The 21531-nt window shown below is 41.7% G+C and overlaps 2 protein-coding genes across 3 annotated transcripts in view; both read left to right on the forward strand.

Moving 5' to 3' along the window:
• Positions 1 to 4478: 4478 nt before the first annotated feature.
• On the forward strand, positions 4479 to 6626 carry gemin8 (gem (nuclear organelle) associated protein 8). Of its 2 annotated transcripts, none has more exons than XM_084921244.1 (4): positions 4479 to 4579; positions 4842 to 4906; positions 5099 to 5441; positions 5575 to 6626. In XM_084921244.1, exons 2-4 carry the CDS (start codon positions 4904 to 4906, stop codon positions 5832 to 5834), a joined length of 606 nt encoding a protein of 201 aa, XP_084777370.1. In that variant the 5' UTR covers positions 4479 to 4579; positions 4842 to 4903; the 3' UTR covers positions 5835 to 6626. The 2 variants fall into 2 exon arrangements, with proteins under 2 accessions (XP_084777370.1, XP_084777371.1); XM_084921245.1 differs by having other exon boundaries at positions 5102 to 5441.
• A 2059-nt stretch (positions 6627 to 8685) lies between these two features.
• The window catches only part of LOC146360636 (neuronal membrane glycoprotein M6-b-like), a 46915-nt gene continuing 34069 nt past the window's right edge, over positions 8686 to 21531 (forward strand). The window contains exon 1 of the mRNA XM_084921233.1: positions 8686 to 8708. Coding sequence (XP_084777359.1) covers positions 8705 to 8708 — 4 coding nt within the window. The 5' untranslated portion in view covers positions 8686 to 8704. The remainder of the gene's footprint in view (positions 8709 to 21531) is intronic.

Raw genomic sequence — 21531 nt, forward strand, 5'->3', positions numbered from 1 at the left:
TACAGACATGTGACTGTCCAGTACTCTTACAGTATGGGTGGTAATAAATCTTTGAATGTTGTTTCATGTTGTTTATTTTAAGGTTTCTACTGTCCGACTTTGGTTGTAACCTTAGTTTTCTGTGCTTAGCTAACAGGAGTGCTACCCAGTGTGCTCTTCTGCTGCTGTGGCCCAATGTGCTGTGCATTCAGAGATGCTCTTCTGCCTACTTTGATTGTAATGACTGGTTATTTGAGTGACTCCAGCCTTCAGCTTATAGCAGTCATGCTCTCCTGACCTGTGGTATCAGAAAGGCCTTTTTCCACCCAGAGAACTCCCACTCACTTGATATTTCCTCACTCGCACTATTCTCTGTAAACCGTAGAGATCACTGTGTGGGAAAATCTCAGTAAATCAACAGTTTTTTAAAATACTCAGACCAACCAATCTGACACCAACAATCATGCCAAGTTCTTTCTTTACCATTTTGATGCTCAGTGTGAACTTCAGCAGGTCATCTTGGTCATGTCTACATGCCTAAATGCGTCAAGCTGCTGTAATGTTATTTGCTGATTAGGTACTTGCATAAATGAGCAGTTGAACGCATGTACCTAATAAAAATAGAGCAGCATGGACTATAAGGCTCGCAGTGAATCATGGTCAGGTTACAACAGATGTTTTGATGGAGGCGTTTGTATCATAACAGCTGCACCATCAGCTGAAAGCAAACAAGTCATGAGCCTTTTTAACAGGATGCAACAGATAGCACCCCAGAGCGAGACCCCCCTCCTACACAGACAGTGAATGATAGTCCATTGTTCCAAGATGCAAGATGCTTTAGCAGAGGCAAGGCTATGTGCACATAAGGAGGGGGCGGTAATACTCCAAAACATACGAAGCTTACAAGAACTTCATAGGAAGAAAGCAAAAAAAGAATTTAACCGCAGCTTCAGGAGCCTCTCATAGTTTCAGGTGTGGGTTTTTGTGGCCTCCTCTTTGTGCCGTTTGCTCTTGTTTGTTAGTAATGCTGGTTAGATCGCTGTCTGATAATGGTTTTTCTTTTTCATCTGAGCTATGCAACCAAAAAATAAAAAAAGGGGGGAAAGCAAAGCTCAAAATCAAGTATAACAGATGCTGCCTGACCAGCTTCACCCTTGTTCTATATATTGTTGTGGGTGACACATAAACAATTATCTCTGAGACCTGCCAGCAGAAGGAGAAGAAAAGGCAATCGCAGATATGACCCCCAATTGTTCCGTTGAGATTACAAACACTACAGATATCGGAACATAAATCATGCATCAGTGGACACAATTAAGTTCTCATTAATTGTGTCCACTTTTTACACTTTGGGGATGAGGCAATGAAATTAATCCAGTTGTTGAATGATAAAATAATAATCCAAACTACTAATCCTCTTCTGTGCTATTCACGAGGTATTATCACTCAGTCAGCAGCATGGGGTGATATTTAAGGAAGCGTTGACAACATATTTGATGATATCCAGGACCACCGAAATAGAAAATGAAGTACTTAATTTACTTTTTGCTTGTTCTGTTAACACATCCATGTGAACAACACTGAAAAGACACATCTGTCTTTTTGCATTTCCTCTGAAAGCTTTGAAGCCTGAAGCCAATGCATGACCCAGTTATACAGTCAGACATCTCAGCAGCACTCAAACACTCTCTTCGGCTTTTACACCCCCTTACTCAAATATGACAGCGTCCTCGCTTGTATAAGGTCACGTGTGGCATTTCTACAACTCTGCGATCAAATCTTTATTTCCAAATCATATTTAAGTTCATTCAAATTACTCCAAACCGGTTTTTAAATTTTAAATCAGAATCAGAATCTTTTATTGTAATTAAGCCAAAAGCACAACAAAATTATATCCTGATTCATTCAAATGCGAGGAAAGCAAATCTAACTATTGACAAAAATAGAAAATTAAACTCTTTCTAATAAATAAATAGATATGTGTATATACTGTGGCTTGCAAAAGTATTCGTCCCCCTTAAACTGTTCCACATTTTGTCACATTACAGCCAAAAACATGAATCAATCTTATTGGAATTCCACGTGAAAGACCAACACAAAGTGGCAAGATCTGAAAACTGCTGTTCACAAACGCTGTGCATCTAATCTGACTGAGCTGGAGCTGTTTTGCAAAGAAGAATAGGCAAGGATTTCAGTCTGTAGATGTGCAAAGCTGGTAGAGACAGACCCTAAAAGACTGGCAGCTGGAACTGCAGCAAAAGCTGGTTCTACAAAGTATTGACTCAGGGGGCTGAATAATTACACACACCCCACTTTGCAGTTATTTATTTGTAAAAAATGTTTGGAATCATGTATGATCTTCATTCCACTTCTCACGTGTGCACCACTTTGTGTTGGTCTTTCACATGGAATTCCAATAACATTGATTCATGTTTGTGGCTGTAATGTGACAAAATGTGGAAAAGTTCAAGGGGGCCGAATACTTCTGCAAGCCACTGTATGTTACTGCTTGAGTCATTATTGATTGCAAAGTTCATGCCGCTCTGCCTGCGTGCATGTAACAGCATGTCCTTGTGCATAATGTGAATTAAAAGCCAGCATCTAGTCACATAAATAAATTCAGTGTACGTAATACTGCTTTTCAAAATAAAAGCAATTTACGGAAGAATGAAAAATATTTATTATCGCTTTGAAAAAATAATAAATGCCTATTTTGGCCTTTTGTAACCGCACAATCACACAAAACGTCCTTACATATAATTCAGTACCAGTGCAGATACTGGTCTATCTAACGGCAGCCCCAAAAGTCAATCCTGATGGACTCACATGTTAAATAGCCCCACTAAACACCATCAAAAATCATGTGCAACACCTTGGATTTTGCTAGCTTGCTGAATATATGAGTTGCATCTGCAGGCTACTAACCAACCCGCAACCCTTAGCTGACAGCTTATAACGCCACGCTTTCATGCAAGACCTCTGTCTCAATATGGCCGCGACAACAGTGTACTTTAACTGGATGAATTTCAAGTGTGTCCCTAGTGAACATAACTGGCCCCGAAGCATAAGCAAACTGATAAGCAGGTTGGAGCCCCCCAAGAGCACAGGAAAGATCTAGAAATGTGTATTTATTGTGTATGTGTAATATTTATAGTAGAACGTAAAATATGGGGGCCTTTCTGTGTGGCGTGCATGTTCTCTCCATGTTTGAGTGGGTTTCTCTCAGTCCACAGACATGCACTTAGTGGGGTTAGTTGAATTGTTGATTCTAAATAACCCATAGGTGCGAATGGTTGTCTATCTTTTTGCATCAGGCTGGCAGTCAGTCCAGAGTGTACCCTGCTTCTCGACCTGTGGCAGCTGGGATAGGCTCCAGCCCCCCTGAGACCCTGATAAGGATAAGCGGAAGAGAATGGATGGATTTTAAGAGACTGACAATTTAATGCTACTAATTTAATCATTTTCATTGTCAGAGCAGGGGTCACATGCATGCACAAAGACACACAAGATGTGTGTCACACAAGATGTGTGTCTTTGTGGATGAAAACAAAAAAAGGAAAAAGAAAAAAAGCAGCAGAATAAATTTCAGTGAACCGTTTTAAAACTGCACCATCTGCTGGGTCATTTTATTTCAGTCCAGCACAGTAAGTCACAATAATGTTTGTGCCAGATGTATTATGAACAAGAACAGACACTATATAGTCAACATTGTTCATCAGCATTTGCATTTCTGTTCAAAGGTGTTTTCACCCACCTGTCTCCCAATTGCATGTGTACATGGATGATCTGCAAGTCAGATGCTGATTGGTTGACAAGTTGGCCAGAATAGGGAAAGAAGTATAAGTGGAGTTTATGAGGGATGGGAGAAACCTGAAAGTACAGTGGCTGTAGTGGGCATTGCTGTTAACACTCAGTTTCATTTCATAACTTTGCATGTTAGAACTCTGGCTGGTAGACCAACAATAGCACAAGCAACACTTCCTCCATCTGACAACAAGCACTGTCTTCAAGTAGATTTGGCCTTCACACTGCACCTGCTGAAGCATAAAAGAAGCGTTAAATGTGGGGCGGTCCCTAAGGCCTGGCATGGTCTGGCAAACAGCTTTTAGATGAGGGACGAGAATAAGCGCAATACCATACTTTAGGCAAGTGCACAAATGACATCAACAAAAACAAATAAAAACCTCTAAATTATTTCCTTTACTTACCTTATTTACTTCATGACAAAACACCTTAGAGTTTCACAATGTTGTAGTGAGATTTTGCAATTGTATTAGATGAATAAATGTGTAATTTAAAAAAAAAAGCAAAGCGAGTGTCTCTCGTGTAAAGTTAATAACTCAAAGCCAGCGAAATAAACTAAACGTACCGTTTTACTAGCATAAAAAGGAAAGTGAATAAATTCACCAATAATTGTAATATGCAGCGGCGTTTTTATTGTCACGTGCGACATCCAACTGTTGAATGTGGGTGCATGTTCGCACAGGATCCACTGGGTGGCGCCAAATAGCCAGCAGTTATTGTGCAGGGACTCAAAGGCTGCTGGGAAATTTTCTCCGAGGAAGTAAGATGAGATGCTAAACTAGCTGGCTCCACAGAGGTAAGAGTTTGATAATGTGAGGCATTTATCGGCTCAAAACGCTTACACTGACACATTAATGATGTGAAAAGTCGGAGTGTGTTGTTGGCGTGTGGCTGGGTGAAAAGTGACGTACGTAGCGTCCATTTTTGTTTGCCAGATGTCAGCACGCGCCTCGCTAATCCGCAATGTGTTTTTGAGAGTTTCTCAAACACCTGCGGTGTCTACTTTACTCTCTGTTGGCTGGTTTGCCTTCGTAAAGCACTTTGTTCATAAATTGCAGGTTTACCGATGACGAAACATTAACAGAGAGGAACATCTCAGAAGTTGCAGCTGTCTGCAGTCATGGTGAGTAAACTGAGATAGAAATGCTTTTATTTTGTAGGATCACGCCCCTTATTGTACCCTCAACTGACAAACGAGGCTTTTTCAGGAGCACTCTTTAGCTCATGTTCTTGCATGCTAATCACTGCGATCACTCAGAGAGGACATTTTCTTGGGGAAATGATCAAGCTGAGAAGACCTCCTCTTTCTCATCAGCAGGAGGACATAAGCACTGTGATGTCCTGGTTTTCCAGCCCGGTGTACAGCCGATACTGGCAGCACTATCGGCAGGCCATGGTGTGGCATCAGAGGCACAGGCGTGCCTACAGAAAGGCCTTGGAGGCTGCCTACGGCCCCTGCTGCTACCAGGAGGAGGGGCCCGGTGACCGGCCTCGCTATGCTGACTGGAACTCTGCAGAGAGCAACAGCGAAGACCAGGAGGACGATGCAGAGGAAAGTAGCTCGGAAAGCGAGATTGAGTGCGATGTGAGCAACATGGAGATCAGCGAGGAGCTCCGGCAGTACTTCGCCCAGACTGAGCGACACAGGGAGGAGCTCAGTAAGTAAACAAAGGGGAGCAGGTGCTTTAAAAGGTCAATTTTTTAAAAGCGCAGCCTCTCCCGATGTTTAGTCTAAGGTGAGGAGCCTGTCTGGTATGTGTCCAAAAATGGTCTGTGTTGTCGTTCTTGCAGAGAAGCAGCAGCAGATGGAGGCGGAGCAGCAGGGCAGCTACGTGCCGGCCGATCAGGACCTACACAGCTTCTCGTTGCGGAGCAGTGTCGCCCCTCCCTTGGAGCGACCCGGCGAAAGACGCACGGCCGAGATGAAGAAGCTGTACGGCGGGGATGCGGCCAAGATCATGGCCATGGAGGCGGCGATGCAACTCAATTTTGAAAGAAACTGTGACCTGAAGCAGCCCAAGTACTGGCCCGTGATCCCGCTGAAGCTATGACGCCGTAAACAGTTTGATCTGGAGAAGATCTATGCTCTGATCCCTCTGCAAGCTGCTGATGTAGAACTAACAGGTTTAGGAAGTTTGAAGTTATTTCAAGGAAGAAAACAAAACTTCTGCTCGGCCAAACACGAACATCCCTGACCTGTCGGCTGCTGCTCCAGATTAAAAACCTCTGGCTGTGGCAGTACGCGAAACACGAGGTTTACCCTACTGCATAAATTGGTTTTTAATTTATGGCATGAAACACCAGCACTTAGTCCCCCAAAACATCCTGTTGGTTCGGCGCTAAAAAGTGAGAAGCAGCGTGAGCTGAGGGTCAGAGTTACAGTAAATTTGCCCCCACAGGTGATGCAAATGTATTCAAACAGCCTGCGCCTGTGTTTCCTCCTAATCTCTTTTTGTTTACCCTCTGGCTCGGTGATGTTTCATGCTGCAGTAGCTCCTCTTATGCCTGTCAACTTAGTTTAACCACAAAAAACATTGTCAGCCCCGCGTCCTCCCCCCTCCCTCCCCTCCCTGTGTTCAGATTTGGGAGCGTTCCTGCATGGCTGCCTCTGCCTACACAACAAGAGTGATTTGTTGTTGTTACTTCTAAAGTGCGGTTCTCCGATTCTGACATTTCACTGGCTTCAAAGCCACTCGTGTGAGTTCTCTGGGGGAGGGGGGTGTTGACTATTCTGTTTTATCTTGTTTGTGTTTGCACCAAGCTGCTCCATTTTTTTTTAAACGGGAGGATGTGTATTTTATATGATTTCTGTTTGTAATAAAGTGTTTTCTGTCCACATGAAACTTCCTTTGCCTGTAGTAATTTTTAGTGGCATCGCTGTGAGATGGAAATCCAATTATATAACTGCTCTTCAGCACATTTCTGTACTCAGAAATAAAACTGGGCCAAGTAATTCAAGTTGGTAGGACCTTTGTTTAATTCGAATTTTTATCTCAACATAAATTAAAGCTTTTAGTGTCAGACTTGGAAGATTTATTTCTGAATTTTTGGGGTAGTGGATGCAAATGCAGTTTTATTTTTCATTAAATGATTTAATTATTAAGTGTTGACACTAAAAAAAAATGCAGGCATTTTGTGTTTTTCTTACTTATCAAAAAAAAAAAAGGAAGTGAAACTGTGATGCTAGCACTTTCAGTACTCTGTATTCAGCTGCTCAGAAGGGACGTTTGGTATTTCAGTCCTCTGATTCCCCTCTGCGGGGTCATGAGATAAATCGGATGGGTCGCGAGATTAACGGGAGCGGATACGAGAAAAACTAAAGTTCTTACTTGTTGGGCTTTTCTCTAATCTTTTTGTGAAATACTGGATACTTTTCCCCTCAGTGAGCTTCTAAAGAGCTTTTAAGCACCTTGAGCAACTGATGTTGTGATTTAGTGCTATATAACTAAAATTGAAATTTAAATATAGAAAAACTAAATATTTGACCAGTCTTCTTCGTTGAATTGGTAGACTTCATTTAATTTGTTTAGTTTCCCAGCATGGACCCAACCTTTAAACATAGTCTTCAAATTTTCAGAATGCTTGAGGTTGAGGCTTTCAGAAGGTCTTTTCGGAGTTTAATGTTAGCCTGCTTTTCCATTCCAAAACCAGTTTTGATGTATATTTGGGATCATTGTCCTGTTGGAACACCAAACTGTGTCCACATTTGAAACCATCTAACTGTTGATTTAAGGTGAAGTTGGAGAATATGGAGGTAGACTTTGTGCTAAAGAAGTACCAGTAGCAGCAATACAGCCCTAGAGCATGATGACAGCTGATACACTGTTCTTACCTCACCTTTACTACTCCAAACTGTGGCCAAACACCTCAACTATAAAACTTTTCTCCAGATGGTGTTTGGCTCGTCTACGTGGGCAACTGCAAATTTTATTTGAGCATAAAGGTGCTGGTTTTGGAGCAGTTGCTTGTATCTTGGTTGGGGTTGGGTTGCCTCTAAACCTCGTAACCAATTTCCTAAAGATGAAGGTTTGGTTCTTCGTCCAGGTCTTTGTAAAGTGGTGACACATCGGAATGACTTGCACTTGTTGTTTTAACCAATTAATTAACTAATTAGCCAGTAAATAGAGTAAATAAATGCAAATTAATTTTAAAATTCACATTTATCAATAAATAGATACATGATTTAAAAAACATGTTATAAGACAATATAACATGTTTGTTGTCTGCAATTCATTATGATTATGAAAGTCACAGGAACACATTAGAGAACATCGGGTAATTAAATCTTTTCAGTTAAAAAAAATATTCAATTAAAAATGAAAACTATAAATAAAAACAAGCTCATGTTAAAATATACTATTTTTATTGACAAATAAATATTGAAAAAATGTAAATATTTTTCAGAAATATTTTTCATATAAGTTGTATATTCAAAATTGTTATTATGACTCATGAGTCAGTGATTATGGGTGTCATATGATAATTTTATGAGCAAAAAAGAAAGAAATATTTTCATGAATAATTTATTTATTTATTGCCAGTAAATAAATAATTAAATAATAAGCTATTTAAAAAGAAAAAAATACATACATAAATATTCAATGAGCGAACAAACAAATGTAAAACAGATTTAAATGAGTTAAAGCTGGGCTGTGCTTTGTTAAAGTGGACGTCTGTCTTATAATTAGGCACGAAGAACTGACCAGGACACTTCTCTTGTGCGTTTGGATTAATGAACCCTTATCCATTTCTAACCCCTGGGGTGACGTCACACGCCACCCCCCTCCTCCTCCCTCTGATTCCAGAACAGGACGTGCAGTTGTTTTCATTCTGCCTCCCCCCTCCCCTCTCCAGACAACCTGTGGACATCACCTTACAGTCACTTACAGTGTCCGGACCAGCTTCCACAACAGCTGAAAACATGGGTAGGCGAACTGTGTTTTTACATTTTTGCTGTTTTTGCTTATTTTGCATTTCAACTCTTGCACAGGGGAGCGGGTTCATTTCGTGTTGGATGCTGCAGAGATCTGTCCTGGCCGTGTTGAGCTGCGTGTTGTCGGTGTGATGGATTCTTATTTGCATGTCTGATTATCACTTTGAAGCCTCGGTCTGTTAACTTTCACCGTTTCACTCTGAATATCTTTGCAGCCTTTTGTCACACGTTCACTCTTCTGACGCTCATTAGGCAGTTATGGTTTCAAATCAACGTGCCCGCGCTCTCCTGCGCGGTCGTGTATCTGCTGATTGATGTCACACTGTGCCATCAAAAGACGCTGTTGGCGTCTTGGCAGTGGTGCACGCGTGTGAGTGGAAAGGGCATGAATTAAAGCTTTTACACCTTTAGAGAGAGGGTGGATGTAGGTTTCATTTTAGATTTAGACTAATTTTCCTTCCAATAATCCGGATACATGTTCCAGATCTTTTTAAAGATGTTTTATAAAAGTTCAAAATGTACAAAAATCCCATCCTCGCCGTATCACGTGATGCATTTCTCCTGTTGCAAGGTAAAGATGTGGCATTCCTTGGCTCTCGGCTAGCACACAGCGGTTACCTCTCCCCACCTTATCTACTCATGTGAGAGTTGATGTTGATTGGATTAAGAGGGAGTGATCCGCTCCCCGCTGTGGATTAAACGGGCTGGACACGGAAGACAGTTGTTGCGTAGAGATGGATGCTTGTTCCACGGTTTTTGCACACTCGTTGTTCTTTTATTAGCTCAAATCAGATTGGCAATCTCATTGAGATTAAGATTTGCTTTGTTTTCAACAGGAAACAGAAAGTATGGCACAGGAAATAAGAAGAGAAATAAAGAAATACAAGAATTGTTCAGAATTAAGGGGTTTTATTTAAACAGTGTGAAGGGAAATATCATTGTAAGTAGTTGTGCAAAGACAGTTCGATGTTCTCCTCTTGACTCATAAATTGGAAGAACTGATATAAATGGCCACCATAGTTGTATTACTAATGCCATGTACACTATTTAGTTTTATTTTCTAGCTGAAAACAATGAATGTCCAATTTTGGCACACAATTGGACACCATGCCAGTTGAATTTTTTAGGTCTTAAAGAGCAGAAATTAATTAATTTTATTAACAGGCCTAAAAAAGCTTCTTTTTTTTTTTTTTTTTTTTTTAAATATATATATATATTTATATATATATATATGTTTTTGAAGAATTAACCACACATTTACATAGTATTGGCCCTCTTCTGCCGTGCGCATGGAGCGTTTAATTCTCTGAGGGGCTGTAACTTTGGTTTCTTTTGGTCAATTTGCATGATTGACACCTCTTTTTAATCGTTTGAGCCAATAGGATCACAGTAACGATGCCACATTCACGTCACTTCAACTAATCAGACGTTGCAATGCCAAAACCCACGTGGGCCCAAATTTACTGCATGTGACGTCTGTCCAGTCACGTGTCTATAGTTGGGTCTACACTGGAGGTTGTTGACGGAAAACGGCTCCCATGCGGTAGGCGTGGTAACTGCTGATAATCACGTGGCTACCGGCTACCGGCGAAAATAACGGAGGATATCGGTACAGTAAGTCAATTTCTGTCTCAGCGCATTTGCACTGCTATGTGTTTTGGGGTCTTCTTTTGCGGCTCATTCAGTGAATTTCGGTCTGAACATGGTGAAACTTGGTGTTTGGAGTCAGTAATAGCTCTGGAAGCAAACCAGCCTGTCTTTAGCCGGTTACATGAAGTCTGAAGAATTTCTTGTTCGTCTCCAAAAGTTGATTCTGTTCATCTGGACGTAGCGTTTTGTGGGAGAAACGTTTCGTCACTCATCCAAGTGATTTCTTCAGTCTCAGCTGACTGCAGGTTTCCCCAAATCTTATAAACAGGACATTTGCATAATGACTGAAACCAGCCCACTGAAGGAACAATGGGCTGGGAGGGCAGTTCCTTAATCATTAATATGCAAATTCTCATGACCATTGATCAACAACCACTGATCAATGGCCATGAGTACCATTCACAGAGAGTTGGGGAATGTCTGCAATCACAGCATTAAGATGTAAGATGGTGACAGATGTACCCTTAGGCCCCCTCCTCGATTCAGAGATGGTCTTTCCCTTTTCACGTAAATGGCCTCCTTGACTCCGCGCTCAAACCAGCGTTCCTCACTGTCCAGGATGTTACATCCTCATCATTGAAAGAGTGTCCACTGGCCTGTAGGTGTAGATAGACTGCAGAGTCCTGGCCTGATGAGGTGGCTCTTCTGTGTTGTGCCATCCGCTTCGCCAGAGGTTGTTTGGTTTCCCCGATGTATAAATCCTGGCAATCCTCCTGGCACTTAACAGCGTACACTATGTTACTCTGTTTGTGTCGGGGGACCCGATCCTTGGGGTGGACCAATTTTTGGCGCAGCAAATTTCTTGTTCGGTTTTGTTTGTTTAGCGGCCTTCTGCACATTTATGTGACTGCTCGTTTAATCGTGGCTTGTTTTCGGTGTGTTTGGTGGTTGTAGAAATTGTTTTTATGACATTTTAGGTGAGATTCAGAGGTTTCTGTGGATACCACACATGTCTTTCTCCCCCCGTGATTAACGTGATCTCCTCCTTTTTCCCCCGGTACCGGGGGCGTGGGGCTTAAGGCAAAAACCTTGTAAATAAACGATGCTGCTCCATTATGTTTGCTTGGGAGGACCATCCTGCTTTTTTGTGATACACAGAATCAAGAGGCTTCAAAGTGGACAAGCATTTAAACAATCAACAGATTTACATATGTACATTATATATAATGTGTGCAAAGATTTATGTTTCTAAAGTGAAACATCTACATAATGTATGCCAATATATACATATTGTAATTTTTTGCTAGAAATTGACACCAAAAAACTATGGCACCAATACTGGTTAGTCCCAACTTATAGTTGCTGTAGTCATTTAGAATTATCTAAAATCAAAATGAACATTTTCTCTAATCTAATGCAGCTTACCTCTATGGGGCGCCGTTTGTAAAGTGAAACATGCTGAAATTAACGGCAACATTTTTCCACATTAAGCTCAAAGCCCCATATGCCTCATGCTAAGGTTGCTATATTTGAAGTCTAGGGTCCTTTGCTTTAGGAAGAAGATAAACTGAGCTCTGTGATATTGAACAGAGGTTATATACCAAGCAGTGTATTTATAGTATACAGTATTAATTCATGGGTGCAGAGGGATAGCTGTTGACATGCTAACACTTCTTCTTCATGGCATGAAAAGAAAAAACAAACCGAGGACAAGGCACAGTCTGGACTAGTGCTCACGTTCACGTGTCATTTTTTTTCAGAGGAGAAACAGATTTCAGAAAAACTGAAGAGACGCATGTTTCATGTTTTTGTTAAACTAGCAGTTTCGTCTGTTTGTGTTTTACTGGAGGCTGACCTGAAACCAGCAGCGTTCAAGTTGATCTCATTAGGCCACTTATTCAAAGTGTTTCTACCTCTTACTTCTCTGCCTCTTCCCTCCACGTCTGGATCTCCCCCTCTCTCTTTCTTTGCTTTTCTCTCTCCCATTCATAACATCTGTTTCCAATAAGCCAGCAGGCCTGTTTATCTCCTTTAGGCTGGTGAGAAGTTGAGAACAGACAGGATGTAGCCAAATGACACGATTTACTGCGATGGAGAACAGGAGCCATTTTTCTACAGGCAGCCGTCGTAAACTTCTCTACTTTCAGCTCTCCAGTTTTGCCTGTTATTTCCCCCCAAACTGCTACTTTAGTCCCATCATCGTCAGCATCATCATCCCATCTTTCATCTGCATCTGCTCCTCTCATCATCCCCCTGCTCATTGTCTTCATCATTATTCTTTCCACCACCACCCCTCCTCCCCTCCGCGTCCCCCTTCGTGAATCTGCTCTTTGTGCTCTCTTTTTTTTTGCTGCAGTTCGTCTCTGCTCGACTGCGCGTGGAAACTCGTGTCCTCTTCCATCCTCTCCTGTGGATTTTGCTCGGCGCTGATCTGCAGAATGGATACTGAGCACCACAGCCGTCGAGCAGACAGACTTCAAAGGCTTCAGATTTTCAAGGACTGTTTTATTCTGAAGGAATAAATGATCACTGAGCTGGCAAAAAGGGAGAAAAGTGGACTGATCCACTGAGCTGATTAGAACAGCAGAGTACTGACACTTAGACTAAAGCACTGCTGTCATTATGACAGCTTGACTGTGCCCCAAAACAGACCACAAATACTTGTTTTTTAATCTCTGTTTATTAACTTTGCAAATATGAAGTCACTGCATGGTATGCTTGTGTAGAAAACTGCATAAAGTAACCAACTATGTAATCTCTATAAACAGTTACTATATGTAAATGCATAAAATCTGCACCAATCATTTCAGCAGGCTTTAGTTGCGTGCAGGTAAACAATCTTTTGCATGGAGAAAAGCAGGGTGACCACCTGATAGTCATTTAGCTTATTTTTTTTTAATATACTCTTGTAAACAATGGCTGGTGCACAGATATGGGAATCTCCAAAGACTGTAGTTTGCTGAATGCACAGGAAGCCCCGTAAAATTGTCCGTGACGCCCAAAGGCTAAGTCAGCAGAGTAGCTGATGGGTTCCCAGATTTTCAGCTGTGCATGTGTACTCAAGAAATAGTCCACTTCAGATGTAGTCGCGCTACTGGAAACGCCTCAGCTGGAAATGCCTTAGTTAAGCGCACAGGAAGCTGCTCACATGGTTCCCACTTGCATATGGTGCCCAATGCTGTTTGCACATCAGCACAATCCAACATCACATGAAATTTGCACTTGGAAGCTAGCAGGTCAAAGCGACTGATCTGATCTACCGATGCTGGATATTTGCATTCTCATTTGCACCTGTGTTGGATGATGTCTACAAAACTTCAGGGCTGCAGTGCCTGTTCAGAAACAGCAGAATGCTTCCTGTGTCTGCATAGGTTTGCTCCTTGTAGTCCAGCTTCCTCGAACTATGGAAGCTGGTTTCCACCACTGGAACAAGAAAATTTGTGATCTGTGAGTCACAATTTTGAGTTATTAACTCAAAGTTTCAACTTAATAACTCTTTTTTATTTTATTTATTTATTTATTTTTTGTTAATTTTGACTGATTTCTTAAGACGTTTGAGATAGCAAGTCAAAATTTTGAAATAATAAACCAAAGTTGTGGGGAAAAAATATTATGTTTTTATTACTTCTTTGTTTTTTTTTGCAGTGTTGAAAAATGATTCATGAAGCAATAATTTTGAGTAAACTGCAACTGAAATATATTTAAAAAAGGAAAGCTTTATTCATTCCGATAGTTAATCATGAAAGAAAATGTGCTTGGCAAAAAAAAATTGAATGTAAATTTCTGAATGAACTGGAACAAGTAAAGTTCATTTTACATTGTGCTTGTGCAACAAAATTACTCTGTGGATAAAACAGCCGTAAGTGTGGTCACAGATTTTATTGCAACCTATTGTAGCAATGCGTTTCTGTCTTACTGTGAGGAAAGTCCTAACATTTTAGTGCCAGTCACACCTCTCCAAGCACCTTTCTATTGTGCCGTTATTCCCTGTGGCATGTTGTTCTCAGGCTTGTGTCGTTTTTGTTCAGTCAAGAGAGTCAAGGAAGACGCTTGTAACAGTTAGGTGAAAAGCTTGTATGCTTTTAACTCCTGCAACTACCTAAACCAACGTCCCTCCCTCTTGAAACTCTCAGAGGAGGTTTGATTTAAACTGACTGGAGCAACGCAGACCTCAGTTTTTAAAGCTGAACTTTGATGAGGAACTGTGGGGCTGGTGAGAGGATTGGTGCCGAGAGCATGGTGGACTGTTGATGATCACACGTGGAGCTCGAGAAAGACAACAACAGTTGATGTGGTTTGCTGAGAGTTAATAAATACCTGTTTGTAAGCCTCCATGGCAACTATGCACAAAGCACTTCTTTACAGTCTCCTGAATGACGAGAATTAGTTCCTCAAAAAGATTTGCTCATTGAATCGTGCAGTGCTCGATCGGAGCTCCAGCTGTGCAATCACACTCGCTGAGCTCACAAACACCTGAATGGTTTATACTCCTCATGATTCATGGCCTCCAAGTTTCCCTGCTGAGTATGAGAGAGATGGTCTCTGCTTTGTAATGACTTTTAAGTGTTTTCTATTTCTTTTAAGATTCAATCAGTTTCACTGTTTAACTTGTTGAGCCTGATTCCAACAGATTAAGTGGCCCACTCTCACTTTGAAGTGCATTTAGTAAACTAGCTGTACAGTGGTGACTCTCTTGATTTGTTAAGTTTGTGTTTATCTGACAACCTTTAACATCTCAAAAGAGAGGAAAGAACTGTGTATGTGTAAGCACATGAGAGGCCATTATTACCTTGTTCTAACTCCAGACTGCTCATTACCAAGAAGAAAGGATTTAACTCTACCCCTATGAACACATGACTTGAATCTTTTCCATTTTACAAGAGATTCTGACTTCCAGTGGTTGTGAAAAGAAGATAATCTAGAATTACTTGTTTGTATTCATTTTCACTATAGAGCTCTCATTTTGTCTTGTCTTTATGTTCAAATATAGTGTGCGCCTTTTTCTGAAAGAGAGACAGAGCTGAGTGTAAAAGCAAAGCTCTTGATTTACCGGTCTATGTCTCTGCCCTCACCTATGGTAATGAGCTCTGGGTAGTGACCAAATGAATGAAATTGTGCATACAAGCAGCAGAAATGAGCTTGCTCCGAAGGGTGGCTGGCCTCTCCCTTAGAGATGGGGTGAGGAGTTTAGCCATCAGGGAGGGTCTCAGACTAGAGTAGCTACTCCTCCACATCGAAAGGAGCCAGTTGAGGTGGTTTGGGCGCATTCTGGGTGAGGTGTTCCAGGCATGACCCACTGAGAGGGCAGACCCAGGACACACCGGAGAGGTCTGGGAACGCCTTGGTTTTCCCTCAGACAAGCTGGAGGACGTGGCCGGGGAGAGGGAGGCCTGGGCTTCTCTACTTAGGCTGCTGCACCCGTGACCCATCCCTGGATAAGTGAAAATAAATGGATGGATCAGCTGCAGCCCTTATTGGCAATGGTCTTCACTTGGCTGACTAAAACGTGTTTGTCCTACTGCAGCCTCCATAGCTGGGATAGAACTGAAATAGGTAAGAAAACTGAATTCAGTTGTCTTGACGGTCTTCAATCTACTGGCATCTAGTGATGAGATTTTACACACTGTAACTTTAAAAACTCCTAAATAGTTACAGATAACAAATGTTTGGGAAATCTGTTCATGTTTAATTCGTCTAAAAGAAAAAAATATCAGCCTTTGGAGATTTTTGAATCACCAAATATCAGTAACAGTCTTAAAAACTATCATTATTTTGCCCATAACAATGTAAGAAATGAACAAGTAGTATTTGTTTTTCTCTCTTACTACGCTTTTTATTGATTTTGCTATTGTTTGAAGGCATCTTACTCTTTGTACAGTGTGTTTTAATGTTTTGGAAGCTGTTGCTTAGTACCCGCCCCACTGATTCGGCCTTGACTGAGGCCAATATGTAAACACAGCCCTCACACTTGCTTTCATATTCAGGCTCCTTAAACTCAGCTCAACAGCCACTTTTTATGTGTCGGAATCAGTCGGCGTTGAGAGGACCTGTTGCCTTGACAACGCACTGATGCACAAAGCTGCGAGGCGGGCGTCGTTTCAAATCCCGGCACATGCAAACAGTCACACATCAGATCTCATGAGCCCACTCGGGCAAGAAATAGACATACATAAAAATACATACACATGACCCACAGACAGCAGGGGATGCCATTCTGCTTCACCTCCCCTTCCTCCCCTGCTGTTCCCCCACCTCTGCAGTGATGATGATGGTGGTGAAGAAGATGATGATCCCACCCTGCTTTGCATTTCCTCCACACAGTGACTCATGGCGCGCCTGCACACTGTAGATGGGAAGCATCTCTTATCCCACATTGCTGCCAATGTGTGCTGCAGTTCCGTACAGGTGCAGCAGCCCCAGAGTCACATGACTCTTGAAGGAGGGGGGGAGGGGGGTCATATGATGCAGGCAGGCAGTCTGAAGTGGGGTGGGGGTGTGTATATATAATGTATGTTTGTTTGTGCGTGGTTGAGGTCGAGGCTGGGTGTGCGCGCAGTTGTTTGGATGACGATGACAACGTAACATCATGTGGAGCAGACTGTGGACCAAATCTGGGCCAGCAGGATTAGTGGCTCGTCTGATAAATTGCTGAGCGGAGGGTGCCCTGGGGGGATGGGCGTGTAGACGTGTGTGTGTGAGTGTATGTGTGTCTCTAGGTGTGTGTAGGTTAACCCATGCGTAGTGACAGGAGTCAGATATTGTAAATAAAATGAAATGTATGGGAGATGCTCTCCCAGTTAGATTTTATTTCTGTACAGGAGAGGGTGGGCGTTCGGTCAAGCATTGTGATTGTGTGAGTGAGTGTGAGGATGAGATGACAGGCTGAAACAGAAGCTTCAGTGCTCTGTCGTATTGCAATTAAGACTAAGAAATCACAATCGCAGGGAAAACTCAGAGCACACAGAAGTGCAGGCGTTTCAGGCAGCATGGATGATGACGAAGCATGATGGGATTAGTTTGCATGAATTTGCATTAAAGTTGCCCGTGTGCCTGTTTCAAGTGTGGAGTGGAGCTAGAGATGGAGGGGACAGGAACATGGAAAGAAATCCCATTTGTTTGGAACATTCCTTTAAAAATCCACAAAAACACTGGCCTGAATGAAATGTTTGTATTTGTGTTGACATCTTTAGAGTTGTGTGTGTGTGCATGTGTGTGTGTGTGTGTGTGTGCATTCAAGGTAGATTAACCTTTGTCAGCATCCGACGTTTTTGGTTCAGGAATGAGAGGGAAGTGTCTCCTTGGCGACCGACGGCAGAGGGCGGAGGCGAAACTGGGTCATCATAACCACCACAGATTAAGAGACCAGATCTGGACGTACATGCACACACCAATGAGCAGACACACACACACACAGATGAATAAAGCCAGATAAGTCACAAAGGCACATTGTTTCTACAGATAAATTAAAAGGATTGTCTCAGGTTAGAGATGAGCAAGGTGCAGAACTTCAGCCTCACTCTCTGGCAAAGGTTTTCCTTTTAGGGGAAGCCAAAGGCCCATTAAAAAAGCAAGGATTAGACTAAAGCGACAGCGGGAGGCTCATAAAGCCGTCGCTGAGACAATGTTTGTGTGTGCGCGCGTTAGTGTTTGTACCAGTCTTTGCATGTTTTTGCTCGCTTAAGTGATGGCCTGTTTTCAGCATTAGTGATACAACTCTTATATTTGACTAATGGAGGCAAACACCCAAACATCAGCTGCTGTCACACATGAACTCTGGACAGTGTCTGCAGAGTCAGACTCTCTGGTTGCCCTTTCTCGCATTTAGCAGCAGGAGATTCAGACACATTAGCGCATGCAGGAGGCAGGACAAGTCACACCCAATCACTGGCTCTGAATTTGGCCGACAGTCACCCGCTCTGTCCTTATATGGCCACATTGGATTCAACCAGTCTGGCTGAGTAATGTAAAGAAAAATCAGTGCTCCAGTGTATGTGTGAAACTGGTTATTGTGGGGTGAAACAAGCAAGCTGTGGAAAGAAGAACGAGTACACAATACAATTTGATTCATGAGCCCAATAAGTAAAGTTTACAAAAAGTAACTTAATCAATGCTTTCTATTTACCTTAGAAGTTAGATTTCGAAAACTTTAAGGTGATTGCTTTGGTTGCAACGGTAATATACATCCATCTATTCTCTTTCGTTTATCCAATTCAGCATCGCAGAAGGCTGCAGCCTATCCAAGCTATCATAGAGCGAGGGGCAGGGTACACCTTGGACAGTTTCCAGAAACAGACAACCATTCAGACTTATATTTACACCTGTGGGCAATTCAGAATCACCAGTTAACCTGACCTCACTAACTGCATGTCTTTGGACTGTTGGAGGAAGCCAGAGTACTCGGAGAGAACCCTGACAAACACAGGGAGAACATATGAACTCCACACAGAAAGACGCAGTCAGAAACCCAGAACATTGTTGCTGTAACAGTGCTAACCACCGTGCCGTCATGCTGCCAGGGCTGAAAATGAAGCTAAGACAGAAGTGCCATAAACTGCAGTTCCTCTAATGGCTACTTGAGTGATTCAATTTCCCATCAACTCTGATATTAAAATGCACAACTATACAAGAGATATAACCATGTTTGCAGCTTGGTACAAAAATGGCTTTGGTCTGAATAATTAGTATCCTTCTTCATATTGTAAAAGTTAGTGGCATGGTTTCTTTGATTGGCAGCCACTTACTTCAGTTCAGTTCAACGCATGTCAAGGCAGTTTGTATTGTAAGATTAAAACCTTACAATAATAGAGAGAAAAAACCCTAACCCATGAGCAAGCACATGGTAACAGTGGGGAGGAAAAACTCCCTATTAACAGGAAGAAACCTCCAGCAGAGCCAGACTCAGGGAGGCGAGGCCATCTGTCACTGAACTGGTGGTGCTGTCTTTCTGGACAAATATGGTTGGTTTGTTTTTGTTGCATAATTCAAGCTGAACTGAAACTGTTCAATTCTGGTGTTTTATACTCCACCCTGTCATGCCCTTGTAGTCCAGAAGTTTGTTCCTATAAGCTTACTTGGTTGGCATGGTAGCTACGTACATCACTTAGCTGTAGCTACAGACTACTAATAACTGTGTCATCATTTCAGCTAAACTTTTTGCCATCACTCAATTTTGTAACAACAGTTATTATAAAATAGGTATGTGTCAAACTGAAACTGAAAGCTTTATATCCACGCAACCAAAAAAGTCGACACAACTGCAAAGCAGAAGAAACGGCCCACCTTTAATTCTCCGTATACTGTTTCTCCTGAAGGATCCTTTGATTCTCACTGACATAGAAGTTGCATTAGACAAAGACAGGCACAAATAGCTCTGAGTGGCCCACAACTGATTTCTCTAGGCACGGACCAACAAATACTGCAGGTCATCATGAGGTCATCCTCTGGGATCGGAGCTCATGGCTTCATAGCTCAACAAAACAGATGCTTAATGGTGTTGAACAGCGTGTCAGGAAGACAGTTAAAAGGTCAACGCGATGCCTGTAGTGAGACTGAGCGTCACACACAAGACAAAGGAGCAGATTATGGAAACAATAACAGGCATTTGAACTTTAGTGCTCTTTGTCACTGTATATTCATCCTGCAATTTGTTTGCATTGGTCTTTTGACAAAGTGATGCAACAGTTCAGATGTATTTATTTTGCAGCAAATCATAGCATAAATCAACTCAAGGCACTTGACATAGTAAGGTCAAGACCCTTTTAACTCTTTTCCACATAAAGACAAACTCCCCTGTACCCTCAATGACAGTTGTGACCTCAGTATATATCAGTAAAGGTGTGGTTTAATGACCCTTAGTATAGCTTCTGGGTTTTGAAAAGGTCATGGGCAGACAATAACTTCTGATGCACACACAGTCATTTTGTTCCAGAAGGTCAGTCACATTCGGTGACTCAGACAAAAAAACAAACAAACAAAAACTAGTTATATTTATTTATATAGCACATTTAAAACAACAACTGTTGACCAAAGTGCTGTACATGTAAAATAAGATAAGATAAGACAGGCCTTCTTTAAACTGCAGCTCAATTCATGTTTAAGCCTTTCACCTCTATCTACCAAAGCGCTGTCAAACCTAAAATGAGGACGTGGGCACAGCGAGTGAAAGATTATCTAGGCAACTTATCATCTAGCGACCAACCTTAGGGTTGCCAACTGTCCTGTTTTAGCCGGGCCATCCCGTATAATGAGCAAAATTGGTTCGTCCCTTATTCTACCTTAAATGTCTCGTATATTGACCATTACCATTGACCATTACCTGAGGTGACCATTACCTGTCTAACAGATGTAATTGTGTCAGACGATTGCCTGCGTCCATCTACGACCGTCAGTGACGGCCCGTCAAGCGCACCAGATGTGAGGAGTAATACATGATTCATACCAGTAAGTTGCTCTTTGGTCTGCATAACATGATGAACTGGGTAATTGAAGCACCCATTTACAGTATTTTACTTGAATATTTTTTCTTTTTTGCTTAATTTTCAAAGGAAATGCCCATGTGATTATTTACTGTATTTTCTTTATTGTTTTAGATGAGGTATTGGTTGAACTGAATACCAACATTTTACTGCATTTTTATTATAAGAATATGAACATACTGTGCATATTTACACTATGCCCAGCTAGCTGTGCATCGTACTTCTGGCACACCAGAGTGTCCCTTATTTGATAAAAGGTTGGCAGCCCTGAGTTTCAATGTGACGAGTGATGATTGATCACTTCCTACGTGGATACAGCTTAAATCTTAACAACTTGCATTTAAACTGTTGTGCAGCTATGCTAATGGCTCTGTTAGCTCACAACACAGAAGTGGTGTGTGCCAAATGCTAATTCCGAATTAACATGCTAATGGAAAGCAAGATGATAAATAAACACAAGATACAGCTGATATTTAGTATAAGTAAAGTACAGTATAAATTAAAAAACACTGACCTGTCAATGACGCTGAATGAAAGTTATTAACATTTCTCCTAATGGGGAAATTTAGAGTGAACTATCCAGCAGTTGTTGAGAAATTTCACTCACAATCATCAAATTGCTCTCCTGATATTTAGACTGTAGTATTGATATTTTAACCTTCACTGGTGGTGATGAAAAAACAAAGCTTGCTGAAGTCAATAGGAGTTATCCTCTGGGGATCATGAACATCTCTGGGAAAGTTCTTCTAA

Source organism: Perissodus microlepis, chromosome 23 (assembly GCF_051167445.1).
Source record: "Perissodus microlepis isolate ML-2025 ecotype Zambia chromosome 23, ASM5116744v1, whole genome shotgun sequence".
Taxonomy (NCBI): Eukaryota; Metazoa; Chordata; class Actinopteri; order Cichliformes; family Cichlidae; genus Perissodus; species Perissodus microlepis.